Here is a 24893-nt window from a genome sequence, read left to right on the forward strand (position 1 = left end):
TGTTAAATAAGGTCTAACTTTTTGGGAGCCTCATTACAGCGTTGTGGTGTCAAGGTGCTGAAGACGAGTGGATGCAGAATACAGTATCATGTGCAGCTCATCCCTGGCTGCCAGACTCTGTATACAGAAATTGTAGTGCGTGATGTCAGTAAGATGGGTGTTCAGTTGTACCAGCAAGTGAATATACTGACCTAAGGCAGTCACATTCATCTTTCACTGGAAGAAGGTGTGTGGCGTGTCTTTGTATACTGTATGAGTGCGTGTGCCTGTCTGCATGGATGTGTGTGCGTGTTTTATCTAGCAGAATCTATGCTTACCTCTCTCTGTTGAATTTGAGTGAATGGAGGATAGCTGGCCGCCTCTGACGCAGATTCCACAAGTGTAGCGTGTCATCTGCACAGGCTGTGACCAACGCTCCCTAAAGGACAAAAAAGCAGAAATATCAGTGCCGAATCATTACGGGGACACAGAGGACACCTTGCCTTTGGATTTAACCCAAGTCCTAGAGTCCTAATTGATGAGACTGTGCATGATTAAACAAAGTGCAAATAACACCTTCTAGGTGTAAGGCACCCAAGACACACATTAGAAAAGTGAATATTTGGTCACAAACACATGAGGTAACTATAGTTGACATGTAACAGCTAAAATGACTAAAATTAAAAAATTAGGAGAGGAATACATTCTCCCAAAGGAAGGAGGCTCAGAAAATAACTAATAATAAAATGAAAAATAATTTTCAAATGACGTCAGCTGGTTTCTGCCCTACTCCTGAGGACAGCAAATTTTAATTACAGTGTAATTTTCAATGCGATTTGCTACCAGGGCGTCACTGTAAAGACTGGAGCCCAGGGAGAATTAGCTTTAGATTACAAATTTAATCATGGGATTATAGACTGTACAGTGCAAGGGAGGATGACAACACTGCTTCCCACTGTTTTCCATATTGGTGAAAGTTTTCCCTTCACTCATTCTATGTAGCCAAAATATTTGTTGCACAATCTTTCAGTTATTTTTAGGTAAATATTAAAATAGATGAACATTGTACAGTGAGATGGATATTTTGTGGATCATCATGATGTGTATGGAAGCATTTTCAGAAATCCTCATCCGATTTCACACAGAACACACACACACACCCTTCTATATTTTCTGTACAAAAACTAGCCATAAATTTGAATATTTTTGATGGGCACAAAAAAGATTAATAAGTGTCAGAGAATAAAGTCTTTTATTAGCCTTGTCTGGTAAAAACTCTTCATCTATGACTGATTCCCTTTACCCCAACCCTATCCAAGTTCTAAATATGAATGAATGATCTTAACTTCTCAGTGCCGTCTGGCTCTCACTTAAAAATATGACAGCTACTTCACAAAAGCCTATTTTTAAAGTGAGCAATGAAGCCCTGTTTATAAGACAAATCATTTACTGTATCTCCCTAAAACAAATCAATAGACAAGAAAGAAATAATAAACAACATAATTATTTGAGTATTTTCTGCCCACTGCCCCCTAGTTTGTTTGACACCCTCTCTCCATACTTAGAAAAGGTTATGTTGCTGCTTATCCATGTCAACTTTAACTGATGGGGGATTGATGAAAAGAAAAAAGACCTTCTTATACTTGGTATGATTCTGTTATCTTTCTTTGATTTATTTATTTATTTTTATTTACATAATCGTACCTTATCCAGACTTTGTCTCCTCCCTATCTTGTCATGTAATATAATTGCACCCTGCTGGGGTTAAAAACATTTTATATTGATGGAATCATTAAATTCCTATTAATTTCTGCTCCATTTTGCCCTAAATGTGCAAACGTTCAGGGAGAAGATATTTTTTGGGTTGCTCTCTCCATTTCTGGTGGCAAGAAAGCTTATTTGATTAAGTATATCTCAAGGTGTTGTTGGTTTTGTCTCATTATTTATTTTTAATGGCACTGGTATTTGTTCTCGATCCAATTTTCTTTTCTAATCTGAGCTTTTCTTGATCTGACTTGGAGATGATGATGGCTTTAGGGAGACTATAATTTGCCTTTATGTTATTGTCATTTCATTTAATAAGCCTTACTGCAATTCTAATTTATTCAGACATCACATTCTTTGCACATGTTTAATAAGATTGCTGCAACTTTTTAACTTAATGTTACTACTGACACTGTAAATTTATTTCTGGCTTTGTGAGGAAAATATTGCAAACTGGTCATTTAAAATGCCGTAGACCAGATTACACCAAATAAAGTAATGAAAAGCAAAGAATGACTTAATGAGCTGTGTGCTACCTGGTTGGAGCTACATGTAGAGGATTATAGAGGGGAGATAAACCTAAATCAGCTATGAGCTGCTGTTATGGACCTAAAAGGAGATAATACAACATAGAATTGCTAGCATTATTCAACATCATGTTCCATAACCCTCTCTCTCACTGCTAACGAACCAATAATCACTTCACAATTATCAAAGGATAATTTTAAAGATTTTTTTCCTATGCTGGTGGCATTTGTTTGTGTGACCTGAATTGACAAGGCCTCCGAGAAGGCAGAAAGAAGCAGCATGTAGAGGAGAAGAGAGTGAAATGGAGTGAGAAGAGGTGGAGAAGCAGCTAATGAAAATGAAAATCATACCAGATGGGGAGAAGAGAGAACGTGAGAGGCAAACAGGGTGAGAGCCGGGTCCGCAACTCCATTATGGTATAATTATATTTACTTCGTGATGGCAACCAGGCGTGACAACCAGGTGCACAGCACAGGTAAAATGACAGTCACCAGGGCCAAAAAAAATTGCACTACAAAGACATCTGGAAAAACAGCTATAGGAGCATTTACATGTATTTATGTCGAATTAAGACAAAGCTGGTGGTCTAGAAGACCACCAAATTTCTGTAAAATGTATACCTAGAGAAAGACAGATGTATTTAATACTGCTAACTAAGAGGATGCATCAGAGTATCTATTATTAATCAATGTGTATTAATCAAAAAATAGCCTGATACAAAGCCAATTCTTTCTTAAGATAACTCCCTGACGTGTTGCATGAGACTAAAATGAGCAAAGTTTTCAGAACCTGAAAAAAGGCAAAAAGAAGTGCAGGCAAGGTACAGTTCCTGCCTGACAGTTTCCAATACATACAGTATCTTACTGTATGTTGTAGATGTGATGGTCAATAATACTTACAAGACACACCTAAAAATTTCCATTTCAAGTGAAAAAGCACAAGTTAAGATAACTAAGCTTCGTGTTGGTTCATTACTGCAGTGAGCTAATTTAGTTCTCCAAACCTGGGTCCTTTTTGGTTCATGGCAAACATTAATGAGGTGTGTGTCTGCCTGCCTGTAAGTGTTAACATCTATTTCATGTGTCCTTCTCTCGCTACTCCTCCAAGTCCTTCTCTACCTTACTACACATGGAGAAATCATATTTAACAATGAATGTGAGACTTAAATGATTAGGATGGAGACTCCTTTTTTTCCTTAAAACAAATTAATCATTATGCTGAAGAAGTGATAAAACTGGCTCAGACTCTTTGTTTCAAGAATTGTTGAGGAAAGGGGGTTTTGTTAACAATATGTAATAACAAAGCTTCCCCTGTGATTTGTACAACGTACCTGTTCAGACGACTGGGAAGTTTGAATGTTCCTTAAATAAATTTCCAAGGAAGTGGTCTCTGTTGCAATGTACCTCATTAATGCAGCAGATGCCAAAGTGCTCAGAAAATATAATTTCTTGTCCCCATCATGAATTTTAAAGCAGTAATATAACACATTCTTATTGATGTTTCTTTGTTAGTGCAGTGACTGATATATGGACTGTATAGACTGAGAAAACCAAACTCTAGCAAGTTACCAAAAAGAAGTTTTTGGATGAGATACAGGTAACTCTTTCTAGTTACCAAAAACAAGTTCTGGTACCTATATTTCATGTTTAGAAAATATACATTTTTTCTTCCTCCCTTAGCACGGCACAACAATCCTTCGCACCTTTTTCTTCCCCGAGCGGCCTCTACCCTGCCCTCCCCACCACCAAACCTCATCTGACACCAACCTTCAAAAGCCCCCTCAGATTCTTTAGATGTATAATTCATCAAGCAAAATGATGAATTCAGAATAGGCAAACAAACACATTAATTAGCCTATTCATACCATCCACTTGCACAGTGACAGAAAAAAAAAGTCTCCTCATAAAAATAATGAGAGAGAGGCTTACAAGGATGATATGGTATGAGATTATGACTACATTATAAAACAGTTGACAACTAGTTGTGTTGACTTGTGTGATTTCTGTGTGATATAGACAAGACAGATACTTTTCATGCTCGAAAAAGCTTAACATTCACAGGTACCTGCAAGAAGTGGCCTCTTTCGTGGGTTCACATGTCTAATGGGAGTAAATCATTACACCTCACTGAATGTCAAGAGGCAGGGCGGCTGACAGCCCACACACTGAATCCAAGAGAGGGCAATGACATACAGCACTGCTATTAGTCAACCTGTCAAACAATGGGAAGACTTACAGTAGTCACTGTGAGGGTACGTTCCCATACTATAAACCAGAGAGGAGCGTGTATGCATACATGTAGCACACAAACACACACACCCAAAAGTACTGTATGCCAAAACCCAGACAATAAATAAACATGAAAGTGCAAAAATTAATTCGTAGATACAAAAAGCAAACATGCAGCAAAAAAACTGTGTCAATGGCACAAACATGCACACATACACACACTAAGTCTATGTGCTTACACACATACTTAAGCCCACACGGGGTTTGGTGCTCCCGAGGGTCCCATAGCCAGTCCAACTATGACACAAGGTCCTTTGTCAGTGTGTTTGTTGGAGAGAGAGACGCGGCAAAGAGGGGATCAGCGTATCAATGCGCTGTGCACAGCTCTACAATGAAGCGCAGGCGCAAAACGTTACGTTAGAGATCTTTTATGTTATTATTAAGTGTGAAAATATTTTCGGCTCATTAGGAAACTGTGGCGGGACAAATGAGACTGGTGGGCCGCCACAGTTTACGTAATTAATGGGAAACACTGGATGTCATTATTGGTTTGCCTAGCGTGGCTAACGTTAGCAGTGCTAGCAACAGCAGCCTTATTTCCTTGCTGGTTAAATCCACATGCCTGTGCTGAACGAGGTCACGCATTGCTCCGGTCGAGTGGTTACATGCCAGTTTATTCTGACAAAACCTACATTCAAACTTATTTTTTGTTTCCCAGATCAACATTCTGCCAAACCGCCCTGGTTTCATGAGATATCATCTGTCCCACTTTCCACCTTGCTGGTTTACAACATCCAGGCACTAGCGTGACGAAAAGGGGGGCTGCCGTCTGCCATGGCTGCAGCCCCCAACTAGTGTTAAAATATTAATAATTGGCCGACTAGTATTTCTGATGCTGATTAGCAAAGGCAGCAACGTTTAATCGTTTAGTCGATTAATCACAAACATCCCTAACAAACATACACATACCCCTCTTCGGGGACATCCACATCCATTCGCCTTAGACACATCACAAGTAGGCCATTGAGTAATGGAGAAGTGGGCTGAAAGAGCCAGTGGGCTTAAAAAGAAATAGAGTGGGTATAGAAAAAAAAGCAGAGAGATGGAGGAAGAGCACATAGATTAGAGCAGAATAAAGGAGAAACAAGAAAGAGAAACAAAGAAAAACACAGAGGGGAGAGACAGCTTTGTGTTCCAGACCCGTGTGACTCGGCTTCTGCTCTTTAACACGTGGACCCTTTTTCTCTTTAATACACCTCCAGTATTTTGTTAGTAAACGGAATATGGCATCACACTCTAGCGCACTGTTCAATACCTCAAGTGAACCACTTGACGCAGAGAACTGCCACGTGTCAGCCCACACAGTACTAGTCTGTCAGTAGAAAAGCAGGTGAGAGAATATAGTTTTAAAGGCAGAGGGGAAAAAATTCTGTGTCCTTGAGTAAGTAACGTTCATAATGATCCTTTAAATGGTTCATTATCGAGTGTTCTGTCTCCTGCCGTCCTCTTTGTCATCAGCTCCTCCACATGAAGCAACTGAGAATTTGTAACCAACTGAAAAAAATCCATCCAAGTCCATCCACTGGACTGGATAACCATATACAGTCAAGAACAATAACAATGGTATGAAACTGAACGCATCATTCATGCAATCACATGACATGGTACCCAAGGTGCACCAAGATTTTGTTGTTTCCAAATCTTCATCTCTCCTTTCTAGTGAACCATTTCCTTTCCCACACAGAAAGTTCTTTCCCAACAGGTGAACTCTGTCTTTTCTACTGCTACAAGTCTAGTAGTTAGACAATTGTGTCTTCAATGATCTTGATTTCTGGCTAATGTACCCCACTAAGCACAGTCAATATAAACACAAGTGTTAATATGGTATCAATTTTACTGTTCAGCTCTGCAGCAAAAAACATACTTTTACACAAGTAATCTAACAGAGACCAGAAAGAATTGCAACAGTGCCAATCCGCAAATTTGCAGAAAATGCTTTGCAATTAAGTCTCATCCGCCTTTTAGAGATGCTATATTTGCTAAAATGCTAAAATGAATTTCAGGTGTCAGATATTAGAAGAAATTGTCTCAGTGAAAGTTGGAGGACAAGCTTGGGGTTATTTATTATAAAAAACGAAATAGTAAAGAAATAATACATTTTATTGCACCATGAACTAGAAAATGCACTCAGTAGAGCACAGACCTCCACCAAGGCCACTGCACCAGACTTCGGAGGAAAAAATTCAAATTCATAGTAAAGGGCCTGGATCTGCCCGAACATTTAATGAGTTCTTCCCTGGCCCATGTGCCATCCCTGCACCGCTTCTGTACTTTTGCGTAATCCTGCTGACAAATAAACGAACAAACCACCAAAGAAACAGACACGGGTGTTTAGATCACCTCTTTGGCAGAGGTAACTAATGCTATTAACAAGCACTGTCTGAGTAGCGTCATTATTCCGCTCTACCATCCACTCAATTAATTCAATTCCACTGTCATCCAGAAACAATCCAAAAGGGTAACTGGTTAATTGTTATCATCATTAGGATAATCGGCAAAACACAAAAGGCCCGCTATACATCAATGAAGACAACTAATATAAATTTGTTGGTAACATGTGGTTATGATGATTTCTGGGTGAAGAAATTCAGGCTGTCACTACCACTTCCGGCCTTCAAAAGTAGACCAAATCAGATTTTTATAAACACCGCTTTAAGACTGCATTGTAGTGGAGTCTGCCTTACCTCATTGACAAGGAACTGCAGTTGGAGAACAGCTGCTCCGCTCTCATGCTGACAGTAGCAGTCCACCCCTGGTCGTCCCAGTCTGACGGCATCACAGAGTCAAGGAAATGTGTACAGAAGTGCACTGTGGGTATATCAGCACAATACGGTCAAAAAAAGTACATATTTGTATGCATCAGTGATTGTGGTGTACTTTAAGACAAAATTCAATGAACAACAAGTATTTTACTGTTAGTACCCCACACTGTGATGGATACACTAATAATATATGACTAATACTATATAAAGTACATCTAACCTTTCCTACAATACTATAATCAGAAAAAAGGTAAATAGCCAGAGGCCCAATAATAAGTTTCTTTACCTAATAACCTGTGTAGTTCCTGGATTTAGATATTTACCCTGGTCCTTTCTGTGTTATCAGTTTATCATCTTCTCAATGTGAAACAAGCCTTTAACATAAAAAGGATCTTACATCATTTTGTGAGGTTATAGGTGCGCTTAGTGTATACGCGGAGTAGCTGAAATTGCACAGTATGCTACAGTGACTTGTGCCATTGGTCTGGTATGAGCAGGCAGGTGGTGCAATGTCAAATCCGGTCATTAAGGATGACTGGATTTGAAAAAAAAGGGGATTGTGCTGTTTGATGATTGGGGACACGCCCCCTACCGTGTCTCTCCTCCCACCTCGGGGCAGTCAAGATCATAGCGCAACATCCGTGCAAACCCAGGCGAGGAGCGGTGTGCAACTGGCTTTGTACTTCACCAGCGGAAAGGGGTCTGGACATTTACAGTTTAATGGCATCCAATTGACAGAAATAGATGTCTTTTAAATTTCTACTACAAGTATTCAACCTTTCAATTTAATTCAATTTCTAACTTGATGCTCTTATAGTAAATGTGTTTGTATTTTGTTCACCCGATTTATATTAGACTAAATATTAGAAACACCTCGCAGTGTAATGCATTACAATACAACAGCATCACAAACTATAGGCTCCAAAGTGACCATTATTATATTGGCACATCTCTTAAATAAGTTCAACAAAAACTGAACATTATAATCGTCACAGAGGTAGGATTAATTGCATGGCTGTATCTTACTGCATTAGCTTTAGCTAGGTGTGCCTAATAAACTGGCAACTCTATGTATAAACAATGATTATACATATAACATATATAACATATATAATGTTAACAGCCATGCTAATCGTGTGGTAACTGACCAGATACCATTCAAATACCAGGCCAAATCCTGTTTCAAAATAAATCATCTGGCACTTGGCATTATGAAAATCAAAACTGATCAGATGTAAAACATAAAGACTGTCTCATCAAGTTTAGCAAAGACATAAACTGCACTGTAATTCTGTAAAGGGAGGCTGTTAAGATAGGAAATGCAAATGCTACCTCTCACACATGTTCCTAAGAGCAGGGGATCTTAATTATTTGTGTTAAAGGACAAGTAAATTGGTAAGTTCACACCAACAAATAGCACACTCAATACATTACATGTATAAGATCAGTGCCAGACTATCAGTACAAGTTCTTCACCTCATGTGCATACATCCAGTTTGGGTGTGCTATCCAATAAACCCATCCAATGATCCATGAACCAGCCTTAAGAAGGACTTTAACTATAAAAAAAATAAAACATTACACTGCTATCTGTGACTGGTGGTAACATGGGCCATATGGGTTATATCTGTCCAGCAAATGAATTGTGTAAACTAACAATATAAATACTTCTCCTGCAGAACACTCTCAAAAACTGATAGATGGCCTTTTAACCACTTTTCAATTTTGTTATTGCATCATGTCCTGCATTTTTTTGGAAGGACACAGTAATATATTGAATGTGTACGGGAATAGTCCTGTGATCAGCAAATAAATTTACGTGCAGTTTGTTCGGGAGACATGTATGGTTACCAGAGGAAGCAAAATCCCCAAGCACATCCCTCAAAGCAGGTGGAAATCCAGCAGGAGGTGGAAATGATAAAACATGAAAACACAGCCAGTTGGATCTGGTACAGGAGCAGTTCTTTTATCACTACATGTCTTTTCACACCCTGTTAAGTCTCGCAGTTAATTTGCTTTTATTTATTAGCTTTCAATTTATCTTTATCTGCGTAAACCTAAACCAACTTATTCAGACATTTCAGTCATGATGCTGTGGTATTATGAACTAATGCTAGGTAAATGGATGTCACAGTATAAAACTGCCAACTTTGTGTATTGTTATAAAGCACATTAGATCTTACAGAATTACAAAATAAAAATGAAAGCTTACATATTTTATCCTCAAGGTATCTTTTGTAAAAATGTAACATTTAATAGTAAAAATAGTAAATAGTAGTGTGTGTATGTTTGTCAGTTTTGTCTGTTTCAATTACCTTCTTTGTCAGTTCTTGTTTTGTCACATTAAAATAAAACGTTAAAAACAATTTTTTTGAAACATCGTATGAGTAAAGCTGTTTAACTCATACGACATGGCAATTATCATTATCATTATTATTATTGTTACTAATATTACTATTAATATTATTATTGTGTTGTCTTCAACAATCAGGGGTGTGGGCTTTTACTTTCTTCTATCCATATTGGGATAACTTTTACTTCAGTTTCTTATCATTTCATGTACCGGATAGATCTTGAGCTGCATTTTATGATTGCATGTGAGTATAAAATTTACTAAAGCTCCCATACTAAACTCATTATGGGGCTAGGGCCCTTTCTCCCCCAAGAGATTTGTGTCCAGCTCACTTGGCATCAATGGCTACAAACAACACCTTGCAAACAGCTCAGGGCAAGGTGAAACATGTATGAGCCGCAATAAATAATTTGTTCTGTTGTCTGGCAGTGAAAAAAAATAGAAAAAACTTGAGAGAGTCAGTGAGAACAAAATGTTTGTTTCGTTTTGATGAAACACACTATGAGTAATAAGGGAGAGGAGGAGGCTTCAGAGCAAAGGTTTAACCTGCTGCAGAGTAGAGAGGTATTTCAGTATGGACACAGATCTATGAAAAAAAGATGTGCTAGTGTGGGCAGCATATCAAAAGTTGCAAAAATGCAGAGATTTTTTTTTTTTTAAATCTGTAAAGTCCATGTTGTAAGTATAATTTATGCACTAGTCATTGATTAGAAAAACATTATTACTAAATGATAAACGCACATAAAGTTTGGATTTCAAACATGCAGCACTAGTTGTGTTAGTAAATGCTTTACATGTATTAGAGGATGCATCAGAATTCCAACAGATTGTTGATGAAATTGTTGAACCAGGCTGTGGATCTCAATTGCACTGGGGAGGAAAGACTCAGATAATTCACGGTTCAAATAGCTGCTCATGACCGTAGGCGAACGCAAAGTTTTAGTCCTGTTTCAAAATCAGTCTTAACTTTTGTTAAAATTTGCCAAAATAAACAAGTATGCAAACAATTAATTGTTAACAAATGATGCAAACATCACATTTTCAGTCATTTAAAATACATACCTGAAAATGAACAAAATCAGTGATATGTAAGTGACAATATATTTACATGTATTGTAAAATATATGTGGAGTTCGTACAAATGTTTATATGTACTTTCGATAATATGATACTGTATTTGTATATGGTCAATTTAGATTTATTCAGTAGAGGAAACAGGCTTCATTTAGCGCTCAGTGCCACACAGTATGAAATTGAACAAGATGTGCGGTTGTGTTGAATGCATTAAATACATTTGTATGACTTAGTTCTGATAATGTGCCAGCCAATGTATTTTAATTAGGTATACCGTCTTTCATGTATGCTGGAAATAATGAGAGACTTGTAAAATGTTAATTTGAAAGTTTCACTGCTTTTAATCTATCAAATGAATGGTTTGATGAGACACCATGACAGACACCGGATACCATGAGGCAAAGAATATTGTCTAGACATCGTTACCCTGACAAAGTCAGACAGTTGTCTAGAGAGTGTGTGTCTGTATGCTGCTGTGTCTGTACCTTATATTTATGTGTTATAGAGTCAGAGGGATGCACAGCTGCGGCTCAGGCAAGGATGCCTGAGCCAAAATAATATTCAATAGAGAAAGAAGCACCAGGACACACATACACACACATTCTGCAGATCTCAGTTTTTTTATATTCCTACCATGTGTTAGTGCAAGAATGTATTAATATTTTGTCTGCTCCAAAAAATAAATTAATTAAAAATTAAAAATGACTAAAACAGATTACAGTCAACCGAATACATGCATTAGCTGTGCTATACTGATATACTGAGAATTGTTTACATTTCAGCCAGTGGTACTTTTAGTAATTTTGAGATTAATTAATATGTTTACTTCAGGTTGTTGAGGAACCACAAATTCCTTTAATGAAATTCCAACAAAATGCAGTCCATGAAAATGAAAAGGTTTTAAAGAGAGCACAGTGCATCACTTTGCTGAAAAAGGCTCATCCAAATTGTCTGAACTACATCAGTGAGGAAAAAAAAAGTAAAGAAAAGTAAAGAAAAGACCTGATGCGTCCACATTGAGCCACCACCCTGAAAGAAATCCGGTCTGTCCAGTAAGTCACGCAGTCTATACGTGTTTCTCCTTTGAATACCCACACAGCTGGCGATTCCAGTAAAAAAGGCTTAATTAAAAACAAGCCAGAGGTGGCTGCTTGTGTGTCTGTTATAAAGTGTCAGTCTTGAGAGTGAGACTGAAACTTGCTGCAAATGGGCCTATCACAGGTGCTTTATGTTGCACAAGCCTACACTCGTGTGATTTTCTTCATACGCTAGAAAGGTTTTCACTTTCAAAATTACAATCATTTGAAAGACTGTAAATAATCACATGAAAATCGTACACATCGGAGATTGAACATGTTCTGGGCTGTAAAGTGGTAGATGATGTATCAGACAGATCAGGGCGGAGAATTGTATAATGAATTACAATGCAATGACCAACGCTTAGTCCAATCACTCAACAAAGAGGAACTGGTGCGTATGATTCAAGGTTGGACATGAAAGGGAATGGTTTGTGACAGATTTAAATCATCTCTCTGTCAGTCTGCATCATTCTCTCCCTGACAGGCGAGTCTTTGTACGCATCCCATTCAAATTCAATTCACACTTGGGACGGCATCAAGACACATAAGACGCTGTCAAAACACAAAGCTGATGTGAAGGTGAAGTCGCCTACATCCATACAGGAGACAACACTGTATTACTGCCAGCTGACAGGAGAGAATGCCAATGAGAAACTGTCCGTTGTATTTGGTGATTTCTGCTTGGAAAACCAATAATAGACAGTAAATAAATGTCATGAATTGAAATTAAAACACGTGTTGTTTGGCACGCACAGTCCCCCACACAGTCAAACGACACCAGTCATGTCCAGTATTGTGAATCAAATGGATCAGCTTCCCTCATCTTTATCCTCTTCATAACCTCCTTGTATGCACCTCTTAGTCGAGGATGCACAGCAAGAAACTTCTCTTCTCTCTCTTTTCTTAAACTGAGGTTATTTTCTGCCTCATAGATTAAGTAACAGGAAAATCGGTTATAGCACACATTAACATTCAGCCAACCAACTCTACAAGCTCTTGTTATTTAACACAGCTGGCTGCAAACTCCGGTCTATGTACCGTAGCAAATAATCACATATCATTGTTTTTGTCGAGTGTGTTTCATTTTTGTTTAGGATTACACTTACAATGACGATCTAGAATAAAGCTAAAAAGCAGTGCAAAAGTGGGTTCATAATGCACTTAACAAAAATGGTAGTCACATTAAGTTCTGCTTTGAGAAATGCTCCTATGTAGATAGCTCTCATAGATTCACACAACAAACTTTAACGAACTTTATACCGGTAAGAGTAACCAACGAAATAAGGCACAAGTCTGCTTTATTAAAGTGTGATAATAGCATGAGTGTAGTTTGCACTTGCTGCTTTAAGATAACGCTTGTGTAGTTGCATTGCTAAAAGGGCTAAAACAACTACAATTTTCTGTATTTTACTATCCACTGTGGATAAAAAATCTAATTAGTTTCAAACATGAATCTAGAGTAGCACACAAGCAGCTCCAATCATGAGCATGTATTTATCTCAGCAGGGAAGGCAACAAATACAGTAAGTCCACTGCTAGAAACAATGGCAAATGTTTTTGTTTGTTCGCTGTGACAACAAGCAAAGAAAACAGAGGAGGGGAAGGGGAGGAGAAAATTGCACATACCTTAATTAGCTTTGTAAACATTCAAGCCAGCATGGATACAATAAGAAAAATGCCAGCTACTGTCAATGGAAAATCAACATTAGAAGGTCCTTATCTACATGATGTTGATGAACAAACACCGTGACTAAGCACAAGGATCATATACATTCCTCTGCTTCCAGTCAGTATACAACTGGCCAAACATAAAGACAAAGCAGGGGATAGATTATACTGTAACTTACGATAAGACTCTTTCAGCTGCAATCTCTTTGTTCTCTGCTATAATACCTCAGTAATCTTGTGAATCCCTTCACAGACGCTTAAAATATTCCCCTTCTCTCCGCTGGAGCATTTGAACTTGTTTGACTCCAACATCGCCCTCAGTATGCAGCTCATTTCAGTATGCTTGTCTTTCCAGTCATGACTAACTGCTGAATGCGAGTGTGCCTCTTTGTTCACGGAAAAAAGAAAAGAATTGAAAACAAGCATCCTCGGGGCCTTTTCTTACAGTTAGTGTAGATTATATTTGCACTCCTAACAAGTTTGTTTTTCAGGTGAGAGCACCCTTCAGAAAATGACAATGTCTGAAATTACTCCCTTAATCACTGCTTCTTAGCTCTCTATATAAAAGACCCTCAGTAGTTTACCCTATAGAGAGAAGTAAATTGAGATTTTGGACACTTACCAATCAACATTTAATGTCATCACTGACAGGTGTAGTGTTTCAAGACTGTAATTTTCACATAAATGGAGGAATCTCTGTCTGTTCCTCCTTCAGTTTTCTAGACAACCGCTCATCCGACCAACTTCAAACTTCACAGGTATATTGCAGAGAACCCAAGGAAGTGCAGTTTTGGCTGTGATGGTTTTTGGATGAAAAGTTCTTTAGAATCCTAAAAAGAGAAATATTAAACGAGTTGGTTTGGGCTGGGGCGACTCAAAGAGGAGAAGCTACAAACCTGGCACAGGATCACCTTAAGTGTGGGAGTATTTTAGACCCAGGATCTGCAAACATGTAACATTAATGTTAAATTATTTTAAATATTTTTCTTGCTGATGCAAAAATACATTTGCCAGTGATTTTCTAAACTGCATATTACTCCAGTGATTAAATAAATCCACATCATACCCATTTTAAGTTTCAGGTGAACTTCTTCAGTAAAAATACTGATTCTCCAGTTCTGAGAGGTGCACGGAGAGGTTATACTGAGAGGTGTTCCTAATATTTTGTCAACCTTCATGGAAATGGGATGAACGGGTGTCTCTAGTTAATTTTTGTAATTATTTGTCTACTTCCATCTGAAATCAGGGAACCAGTGCTTGAAAGTTTGCCAAAAATTTTGAGGGAAAATCTGCATCAGATTATGCATCACTGTAAATGGCAGACGTGGTTGTAGAAAAAGTAACAAAGGTGGTCAGGGCTTAGTTAACAGTCAATTGACTGTTAAAGGCTGAGTCATCCGTCAGTTAAGCAGACACACGCTGCTAAATACCTCTCCTTTACATAAATTTCTCCTCACTTAAGTTAATTTCATTTATATAGTCCAAAATCACAAATTTTTGATTTAAAATTTGGTTTACAATCTTTGTAGCACACAACACCTCCTACCTTTAAACCATTAATAATAGAACAATGACTTTAAAAAACCGCTACAATGTCCCATATTTTACGTAAAGTAAACTACTGAGAGCCCAACTATGGATATTAGGACTAGGTCAAAACCTAGTATATGGCTGTTTGCTTCTCTCCTACTCTCTGTGCTCACATATACGGTATTTTAAACCAGCCGAATTCCCAATAAAGCTGTTCTCATTTACATGGTTTTCTGTTTCTGTTGTCAGACAATGGAACAAGTATGAAATAGTGACTAAAACGCGGCACATTGAGAATTCACGTTAACCAGCAGTCAATAACAAGCAATGTCCGAGCTGCTGCTCTGCACTGCTAAAATCCTGATTTTATAACGGCGAGGTCATCTGACAAAATCATCAAACATATAAATTAAAGACAAAGGCTTTGCTGTAATTTCAGCTATATTTACATGTGAAATGATCACTCAGAGAGAAAGTTAGAAGCTCATACATGTCTTTATCAGCTGCCATGCGGTCCACTGAATGAGACGCATTGAGAGGTGTGCCTGTGGAGGGAAAGCCCGACCTTGCACGTCGCTCTGTGCTTTTTTGAGGAAAACTCGCTAAAGGGGTATGAAAAGTCGGTAAGTCTAGCAACAAAGGACCTAAGTTGCCCCCTTGTTGACGCAATAGCACCAACGCATTTAAAGGGAATCCAATCTTTTGGTCCAGCCAAAAATAAGTTGACTTGGTATTTTAAAATACATTTTGGGAGTTTTTTAATAGATTTCAGAACAGTTGGAGTTTTCATGGGGCCAGGAAATACAGTAACAGCTGTCCCTGTGGAGGGAAAGCCCGACCTTGCACGTCACTCTGTGCTTTAGTGAAGAAAACTCGCTAAAGGGGTATGAAAAGTCGGTAAGTCTAGCAACAAAGGACCTAAGTTGCCCCCTTGTTGACGCAATAGCACCAACTCATTTAAAGGGAATCCAATCTTTTGGTCCAGCCAAAAATAAGTTGACTTGGTATTTTGAAATACATTTTGGGAGTTTTTTAATAGATTTCAGAACAGTTGGAGTTTTCATGGGGCCAGGAAATACAGTAACAGCCATTAGAGGAACTGCAGCTCAATGCACTTCAGCTTGAGCAGAATCCAAACTTAGCCCAGTCTTCTTGTATCCAACATGCCCTGAATGTTTTCAGCAAAGCCCAGAATCATTACTCTTTCTTTGACAAGCATAAAAAGCTATGATTATGTGATGATGCTGATTATGATGACTATGTGTGCTACAAAAAAATAAAAAAATAATAATAAAGTCTTTCAACACCGCTTCTATGCAACTTTAATTACTGTGACGGCCCTAACTAAATCAGATTAAATAAGTCAGCTACATAATAGTTACATTGGAGACTCTATAAAGATATTAGTTGGAAAGAAACAGTAACTGAAACAGATAGAGACAGAGTCAAGCATATGGCAACAGTTAAGGTTAGGATAATGTTGATTCAGTATTAATACTGAAATCATAGCCATGTCTGGTTTCCTCTCAATCCCTGAGCTGAATCACAGACTGTGACAGACCTATCTGCAGTCACCTGGTATTTCCATCCTGTTCTGTAAACTCCACACCACATGTGTCTTATTTTAAAAACAATGTGGATATAAGAATTGACAGAGGAAGGACACTAGAATGCTTATTATTTACATTATCCATAACATTGTGGATAGTTCAGGGTAAGAAGTTTTATAACAACAGACTGCACAAAATTAGCTATCTCCATATGTTCCTACCAGATGATTCTTGTGTAAGTGAGTAGTAAGAGCAGAAAAAAATAAATAAATCCTTATGGATTTGCAGTGTGATATGATGGCTATCAAAAGCCTCATTTAACACTTTGATTAGCATAATAACACATGGAGCATGTGATGAACACTTCCCAGGTGTGCACAGTATTAATGTTCAAGAGTGTAGATGTGTGTCTTTTCTATACAGTGTACAAGTATTTATTACACCTTATAAGTGTGTGTGTGTGTGTGTGTGTGTGTGTGTGTGTGTGTGTGTGTGTGTGTGTGTGTGTGTGTGTGCGTGCGTGTGTGTGTGTGTGGTATGGGGCATGGATTGTTGTACCCAGTTTATACATATGTTCATGTGATTTTAGAAAACAGAAATCTTTTTCACATCAACTGGAATGATGATAAACATAAAACACTACTATATTACTGTACATATACACTATGTGCCAGTCATTACCAAGTAATGGTGTGTTTTCTGTGAAGGGTATACAATGAATCTCCCCCAGTGATGTAGTCTCCCTCTGGACCAATTAGCAACCAAAATGCAGTATATCACATACAGTTTTCCAAAGTTCCAGTAAAATTTGATCATCTGATTGAAATGCAACCAATTTTTGTGTGGAAAATCACTTCCACCATCAACATCTTCCACATTCTCGAAAAACTAAATATTGGATCTCAACTCTGCTACCACTTTGTAGTTTTGTTTTGGTATGCTGCATCACATTTACAATTTTCTCTAAAAAATTATACTTCATCATCGTCTTTGCAATTAACTGTGATTTAGTTTTTTTAAAAGCCATATTGTGATCAGTGGAAAGAAAAAAAAAAATTATTTGGAAAAAAATCATGGCAGTTTCAGAATAACCTGTACAAATATAAAAGAGACAGCGGCTTTTTTTTAGTGGTAAAGTACAACTGCTAAAATGAATTATTCAGTGCTTGTGGGAGCCAACTCACACTATTTTGTAAGAGTACTGCTGAATACTGCTTGTTCTTCCTAGTAATTTAGTAAAAAGAAAGGTCGATGTATCTGATAAAAATTGAGTTATTATATTGTTGTATTTGCTGTATGTGTGTACTTGTACTTCTGTGTTTTTGAGGACAAGTTTGAGTTATAGACCTTACGGAGTGACGACATTTTGAGAAACTGAGAACATTTTGGCCGGCCCTTACAATTTCAAAGGGCCATTTGAGGGTTAAGCCTTTGTTTTAGGGTTCAGGTTAGAATTAAGTTGTGTGTGTGTGTGTGTGACTAAATTGCATAATTCCGTTTAACTTTCAATCCCTCAAAGGTTTGTCTTTCAACAACATGAGCCTGGATTCACCGTTAATCCTGGATAAACAGTGAAATAAGCTTTCCTGAACTCTCATATCTGCCTCTATTTTTTCAGTCACAGTTGCTGTCTAAACCACTGTCTAATCTCTGTATTTTTCTGTCTACTTTATCTACCGTCACCAGCACGTCACAACTACATGTTGTACAGTGATGACTGGAGTTTTTTGTTTTTTTCAGAATGCACCTACTCATCATTAACAATGACAAAACATGCAATATTTCTATGTTTTTTATCATTGACTTGAGCTGAGCTGTAAAATTGGAATTTTCTTTTAGTAGTGGATACTCAGATAAAGTTTATGATATGTGATGAGTTTATGAATTTTGAAATGTGAAAAGATAAATGAGAACGGATGTTGCATTAGGCTGGAGACACATGAAGTTTAGACTCTTGTGGCATGCACAACAAGCCTGGCTATTTAGGATTTTAGTGTGTAAGTTTTCGGGATGCGCTTATGGAGAGAAAATACATATAAGTTTCATATAAGATATACATTGTCGATCTTTAAAGAGAATTATGTTTTGGCTAATGTTTTCTTGACTGACAGACATCGCAGCCTATCAGCATTGCCGTGGTGGCCACTTGCTTGTCGCACCTCAGCTCTAGCCCAGTCACCATCACTTTGGCCCAAATTTGGATTTTCTGTCTCGAAGAGAGAAGCTAGCGGTAAACCCCCTTTCAGGTTTCAAGACACTACAGAAAACTCTGGATGGCATTACAGATCCTATGACAACATTTTTCTACAAGCAGTGGTTGTAATACCTGGGCTAGGCTGTCATTCAAAGCGCTGACATTTAAGTTCAATGTTGATTACTGCCATGCAATTCCTCAAAATTACACCACCGTGTTTCCCTTGAATGGATCCCAATGTGAGACTTGGTTTCTCAATCTAATTGACCTGATATCCACTCATCCTCTCATTATTTCCCCCATCTACACTCAAAAATCTCTCCTTCATCATGTATGAACCACAGGTAATCTTGTGCGTGTGTATAATAACTGTTTTGTATGTGTTTAATAATACTGGAGGAGTAGTGGGGACACAGCTGGGCAATTTAGGATTGAGCATAAACATCTCACAGCGGAGTAGATACAGAAAAAGGTGTGTGTGCAGTGTGTTGTGTGCGTGAGCCTGTGTCTGTGTGTGTACTTGTGTGGGCAGTACATACTCTATACAGCTCTGTGCATTAGCCTTCTATGATGTTTTCTTACCAACAGAACTGGCTGACAGGTCCAACACAATCTCACCAAACTTTGCAAAATAGCCTTAATCTCTGACATCCAGGTAATGCTGTACACATGGCTCTATAACCTGTACAGATAAAACTAGAATGGCACTCAGAGAGTGCAGACCTCCACCAAGGCAAGTGTCAAACAACATACACGAGTCTTCAGAGGAAAAAATTGTAAAATGTAATTTGTTCTTCCCTGGCCCATACCCTCATCCCTCCAGCAAAGTGGGTACAAATCGGTTCAGTACTTTTTGTGTAATCCTGCTGACAAACAAACAAACTAACCAACCAACAAACAAACAGACACAGGTGATTACATAACTTCCTTGATAGAGGTAATTAAAGTCTGTTAATATTACGCTCAGACTACACAACATGACAGGACATCCAAACACAATTTCTGCCTGTGGCTACAGTTTTGTGGTGCTGTGCAATAACATCTTACTGCTGTGCATGATGTAAAAACGTTTTCAACTTGGAAAAGCTAAACAAAAATAGCAGGTAAGCTTGGAAAAACCCCACGTAGTCCATGCATACAAGGCCTAATACTTTGTGCTGGTTTTTATTATGCGACTGAATTGTTGTAGAGATTACAGTCTGTTGTAAAGTAACTTTGCTGCAGCAAGAGGACATTATAGAAAACTAAAAGATTGAAAGATAATACAACTGTTATCACTGAGGAGGAGAAAATACCCTGTGCTGGTGACGCCTGCGCTGTTTAAGTGTCTTTGAGCTACCTTTTGATGTCTACAGGAACAGATCTGTAGCTGACCACGACCTGAGACAGTGAGAGAGAGAAGATATTCATCTGAGGAAGTACAGTAGATACGACAGCCACGGCTCTACCTTTACCAAACCAAGGGTTATGCTGGGAGGTTGTTGTGTGGACTATAATCCTTCATGAGAAAAGAACTGTTCTCCCCCTCCCTTCTCTCTGGTTTTAGCTCATTCTGTAAATGATGCTCTAAAAGAACAAGTGTTCTTCTCTGGCAAAGAAGTTATTGTTGGTATCTAATTTGCTTCCCAGAAATTAAGAATTATTCCCCCCAGTAAGCATGCTTATTACTACAAAAATGATCAAATCTATGTACTTCCTATAAGCATGTAATGAATGTACTAATGCCAGTACGGTATTGCATGGGCCACTGCTTTACACCACTGCCGCAAATGACTATTGTGTATAAGCAATTACACACACACATGCCCAGGGTCGCACACCATTTGTACACTCTTGGCTGCATCTCAGTGAGCAGCTCAGTGAGTAATTAACCTGTGGATAACCTGCTTTGAGGCAATAAAATTGGTCCTCCAGAAGCTGGATACATGTCTGCAGTATGGAGATTTTTACAGGCTAAAGAAAAGGATTGCTGTGCACCAGACTAAGGTTTCCCTCAAGCCAGTGAGAAAGAGAGTCAGGATAAGCCTAAGGCAATCCTGTCCGAAATAACACGGCAAAAAGTGGCACTTCTTGAACTAAGAATGATTAAATCCCCTATGTGTGGAATTTCAAATTCAATTTTTAATTTTCAATCAAAAAACACTTTGGCACTCAGCAATGCACTGGGGCTTGGTTGACGGCGGAAAAAGTGACTGATATTTTTGTTTTGCTCAATTGCTAGTACATATTTACATATTCTCACTTGGTGGGATGAATGAATAACTAATTGGTTTTTTTTGTCTACTTATGTTAGCCAATCAGTGCCCCTGTACATAAGCCCATCCAGCTTTAAGTCTGTACATATTATTGTTTCTCTACAGGAACCACATGGAATCCACAAAATAAAGTTATTTTACTGAGGTGCATTCAGCGTTGATAACACAGACAAGTAGACAAGTAAAATTTTATGATTCAGATACCTTATTTTTCATGGCATCCATGCATCCAGTGTTGTCAAAAACAATCATGACAGCAATTGGTCATGGCTCTTATGCATGGATATGATAAGCAAATATTCCTGTTATTGTGTGTGGTGGATTTCTGTTTATCTGATTGTTATTTCCATATGTGCTCATTACTGTAATTACTCGTCAGTTAATGACTGTTTAACAAAATCACTTCTTCTACTGTATATTGTCACAAAACACATTAAAAAAATAAATATTCTTTCAAAGCGCGTCAATTATGACTTTTCACAACACAATACCCTGCATTCAAAAATGAAAAAAAAAAGGCATCTTTATGTTTCTTTTCTATGTTTCGGCAGAAATCAATTGACTTTTCGGTGAAAACATAATTAGAGCATGTGGCCTTCTAATTAGCTGAATATTTGCCCAACTGCCAAGACCTACAGTGAAGGAAAGAACAGCTAATGAGGATTCAGTGTGCTAATGTAAAATGAAGGGTCAGATGCAGACGTCCACACCTGGTGAGCAACTCAAACACAGCAGGTGATAAAATGGAAAGCCTTCAGACAAATTTACAGCATCAGCGCAGTTAGACTTTGGATACATGTCAGTCCAGATCAATCACAGTAAAGCAGCAAATGAGCCAACGGAATTGCTGTGAAGATGAATAATGTATCTGACACACACACACACACACACACACACACACACACACACACACACACACACACACACACACACACACACACACACACACACACACACACACACACACACACACAGAGTCTTGTTCCACTATCCCTGTGGGTACTAATGCATTGCCTAGCCCCTTACCCTAACCTTAACTTAAATCTAATTCTAACCCTATCACTAAAACCAACCTAACCCTCAAAAAGCAGTCTCCACCTGCGGGGACCTCAATTTTTGTCCCCACTGTTACATGACTCCCAGTGTGCATTCAGGTTACAGTTCCCACCAGGATATAAAAACAAGCCCACAGACGCACACACTCACACACTATAAATACATAGTGGTTTACGATATACGTGTGAAGACACTGCACACCTAGACCCAAACCTCATCTTAAACTAAGCTTATTGTTTCTCACCCTACATCTCACCTATTCTTAATTCTAATCTTAATCTTAAACAAACAGATCCCCTAAACTAGTCAGAATCAAAAATGAGAACTGGCAACATGAAAACATTTCTGATGTTTATGTTTAAATGTATCTTAAACTACAATGTATTTTTGATCCCAGACTAAACTATTTACTTAGGATATTTCTCAGAGATATATAAACAGACTTATAGTGCGCACAAAAACAAACATGCACCTATATGTGGTCTAAAGTCCCATGACATGCTCAGTTCATATCTGTAGTAGTTTTTTGTGTGTCATTTAGGTAAAATTGATTTATTTTGATGCTGAATGTGTTTATATTTATAGCACCAGTTAGTAACTCAGTTTATAATAATTTAGGGATGATTGAAGATAAGATTAACATAAGACGAAGAAGTAATTTGTTGTTGAAAATCTAACGTCTTTCAGCAGGTTTGACAAATAAATTCTGATAAAGGTGGTAGTCTTTCAATTACAAACAATACTGATTAAAAAGACAAAATGCCCTTGACAGTCTGTCGGCCTCTTTTTAACCAAATGTGTGCAAAAATTTAAGCTGAGTTATAATGTAAGGGAGGGCTGCTGTTTATCATATAAAAACACCATAGACTTTCTCAACAAATCAGGTCCTCTATGAAGCACAGATAATCACTGTGATGGCTTACTGCCCTTGATGTGAACTCTAAAAAAACCAAGCAAAGCATGTACTTACTATACATATGACATGTTTTAAGAAAAGATATAATATGATCAGTGCAAGGATAGAGGATAATTCATATTCTTTTAACAGGGCTTCTTCAAAACGATATGCCACATGGTTGTGTATGTTTCAGGCCATAGAAAATTAGGGCTGACCTGTTTGTCAAGTACCACAATGACAAGCCCAGAAAGACTGGGAAGAATTAAGCACAGCTAATACAAGGTCCTGCTGTGGCTCCTACTCAAGAATCACACTCACAATCACACAGATTCAAGAAGCACACATACACATTCAGAGAACAGACACAGTGCAATAGCCAGTAGAAACTCAATATCCACTGTCGCTCTCTCTGGATAACGTGCAATTTGGCAACAGGAGATATCGATTCAGCTGCCTGCAGGCTTTTTATAGAAGCCAGCACCATCATTACGACCCTCAGCCCAGCCCAGCCTGCTTCTTAGCCTACCTCAATGTCTCCCAATCTAGGCAGACACACTGTGTGGAGAAAGAGAAACGGGGTGACAGGACAAGGAGAGGGGAAGATAATGATGACTCTCGTAAACATAGTAAAATGAAGGGAAATGGGAAGAAAGAAAGAAAGAAAGGGATAGAAGGGATTTGGAAGGAGATGGAAATGGCAGAGGTTGTGACAAACAATAAAGTGGAGGGTGAAAGAAGGTTGAAATGAAGGAGGATGTGGAGAAGAAAAAAAGCTGAAATGTGCAAATACAGACCGTTATTGTCTTTCTTCACATAAAATATAAAAGATGAGGGAAAGAGAGAAGAGCGGGATGTTAAGTTGAGTAAAAGCAATAAACAAAACAAAGTGTGTTGCTTATGACTGCTTGCATACACTGTACAGAAGCTTGCATACATTTTAGGGAGGCACTTTTGTGTGGTGCTAAGGTATTACAAAAAGCGCAAGCAAGGTTTTAAAACCTAATGTTAGGTAACATATCCATAATCACTTTCTGCCTCAAAGCAGAAAATTGATGTCTTTAATTCCTTCCAAAACACAGCTTAGGGCATTCTTGCTACTACTTATATTTATAAAATGTACATATACAAATATAATCCTTGGTGCGTGGGCGACTAAGATTAGCTGATGTGTTCATGTAAATGTGCGGGGGAGTGATACATGTATGCATAAGATTTCCGAAGCCATGCTGCCGTGCTTCCATGCTGTGTATTTCATATGTAGTTTGTGCATGGTGACACATACTTTATGTGTTTATTTGTTTTCATGTTATGGCAACTGATGTTTTGGCCCATTTATGAAAACAGTTCAAATGCAGAAAAATAGCCCAGACATAGTCGGAGCATCACGGACTGTAGCTACAATAATAAAGTAGCTAACACATTAGCACATGAGCAAGCTGGCTTGGTGCACTTTCTCTGATAAAAGGATGCCACAGATACCGCATGCACAGGCTTTATTCATTCACTTGCTAACTGTTACACTGCCTCAACTTAGTGTAAACTAAAATGACTAAGAAATAACATCAGAGCAGCTAATACCAATGTGTGGGTGGCAAAAAATCGACTCCTCCCTCTGCAGAAAAACAGTTAAGAAGAAAGCATTGTCAGACTGAATGATGCTGGGTAACCAAATGGCAAATCTGTCTTATCAGGCCACAAAATGTGTTTGTTTGTGTTTGTGTATGTGTGTACATGTACTTATATGGTTGTTCAGACAAATTTTGAGTTGAAACCATCATTGTGAGGACATGTATCCTGTTTTTATCACTCAATAGGAGCTCTAGGTGTTCAAAAGCTGCTGACAGGCTGAGCAGTAAACAGTTCTTAAAGAAAAACGTAGAACAGTGTTCCCAACTATTTTTGAAGGAAAATAGCT

General features: G+C 38.2%; 1 protein-coding gene across 2 annotated transcripts in view; it reads right to left on the reverse strand.

Moving 5' to 3' along the window:
- The window catches only part of stxbp5l (syntaxin binding protein 5-like), a 129841-nt gene that overhangs the window by 64907 nt on the left and 40041 nt on the right, over window positions 1-24893 (reverse strand). For both annotated transcript variants that reach the window (XM_040148695.1, XM_040148694.1), the window contains exons 3-4: window positions 7244-7325; window positions 318-418 (exon numbers count right to left, since the gene is read on the reverse strand). In XM_040148695.1, coding sequence (XP_040004629.1) covers window positions 318-418; window positions 7244-7325 — 183 coding nt within the window. The remainder of the gene's footprint in view (window positions 1-317; window positions 419-7243; window positions 7326-24893) is intronic.

Source organism: Xiphias gladius, chromosome 16 (genome assembly GCF_016859285.1).
Source record: "Xiphias gladius isolate SHS-SW01 ecotype Sanya breed wild chromosome 16, ASM1685928v1, whole genome shotgun sequence".
NCBI lineage: Eukaryota > Metazoa > Chordata > Actinopteri > Istiophoriformes > Xiphiidae > Xiphias > Xiphias gladius.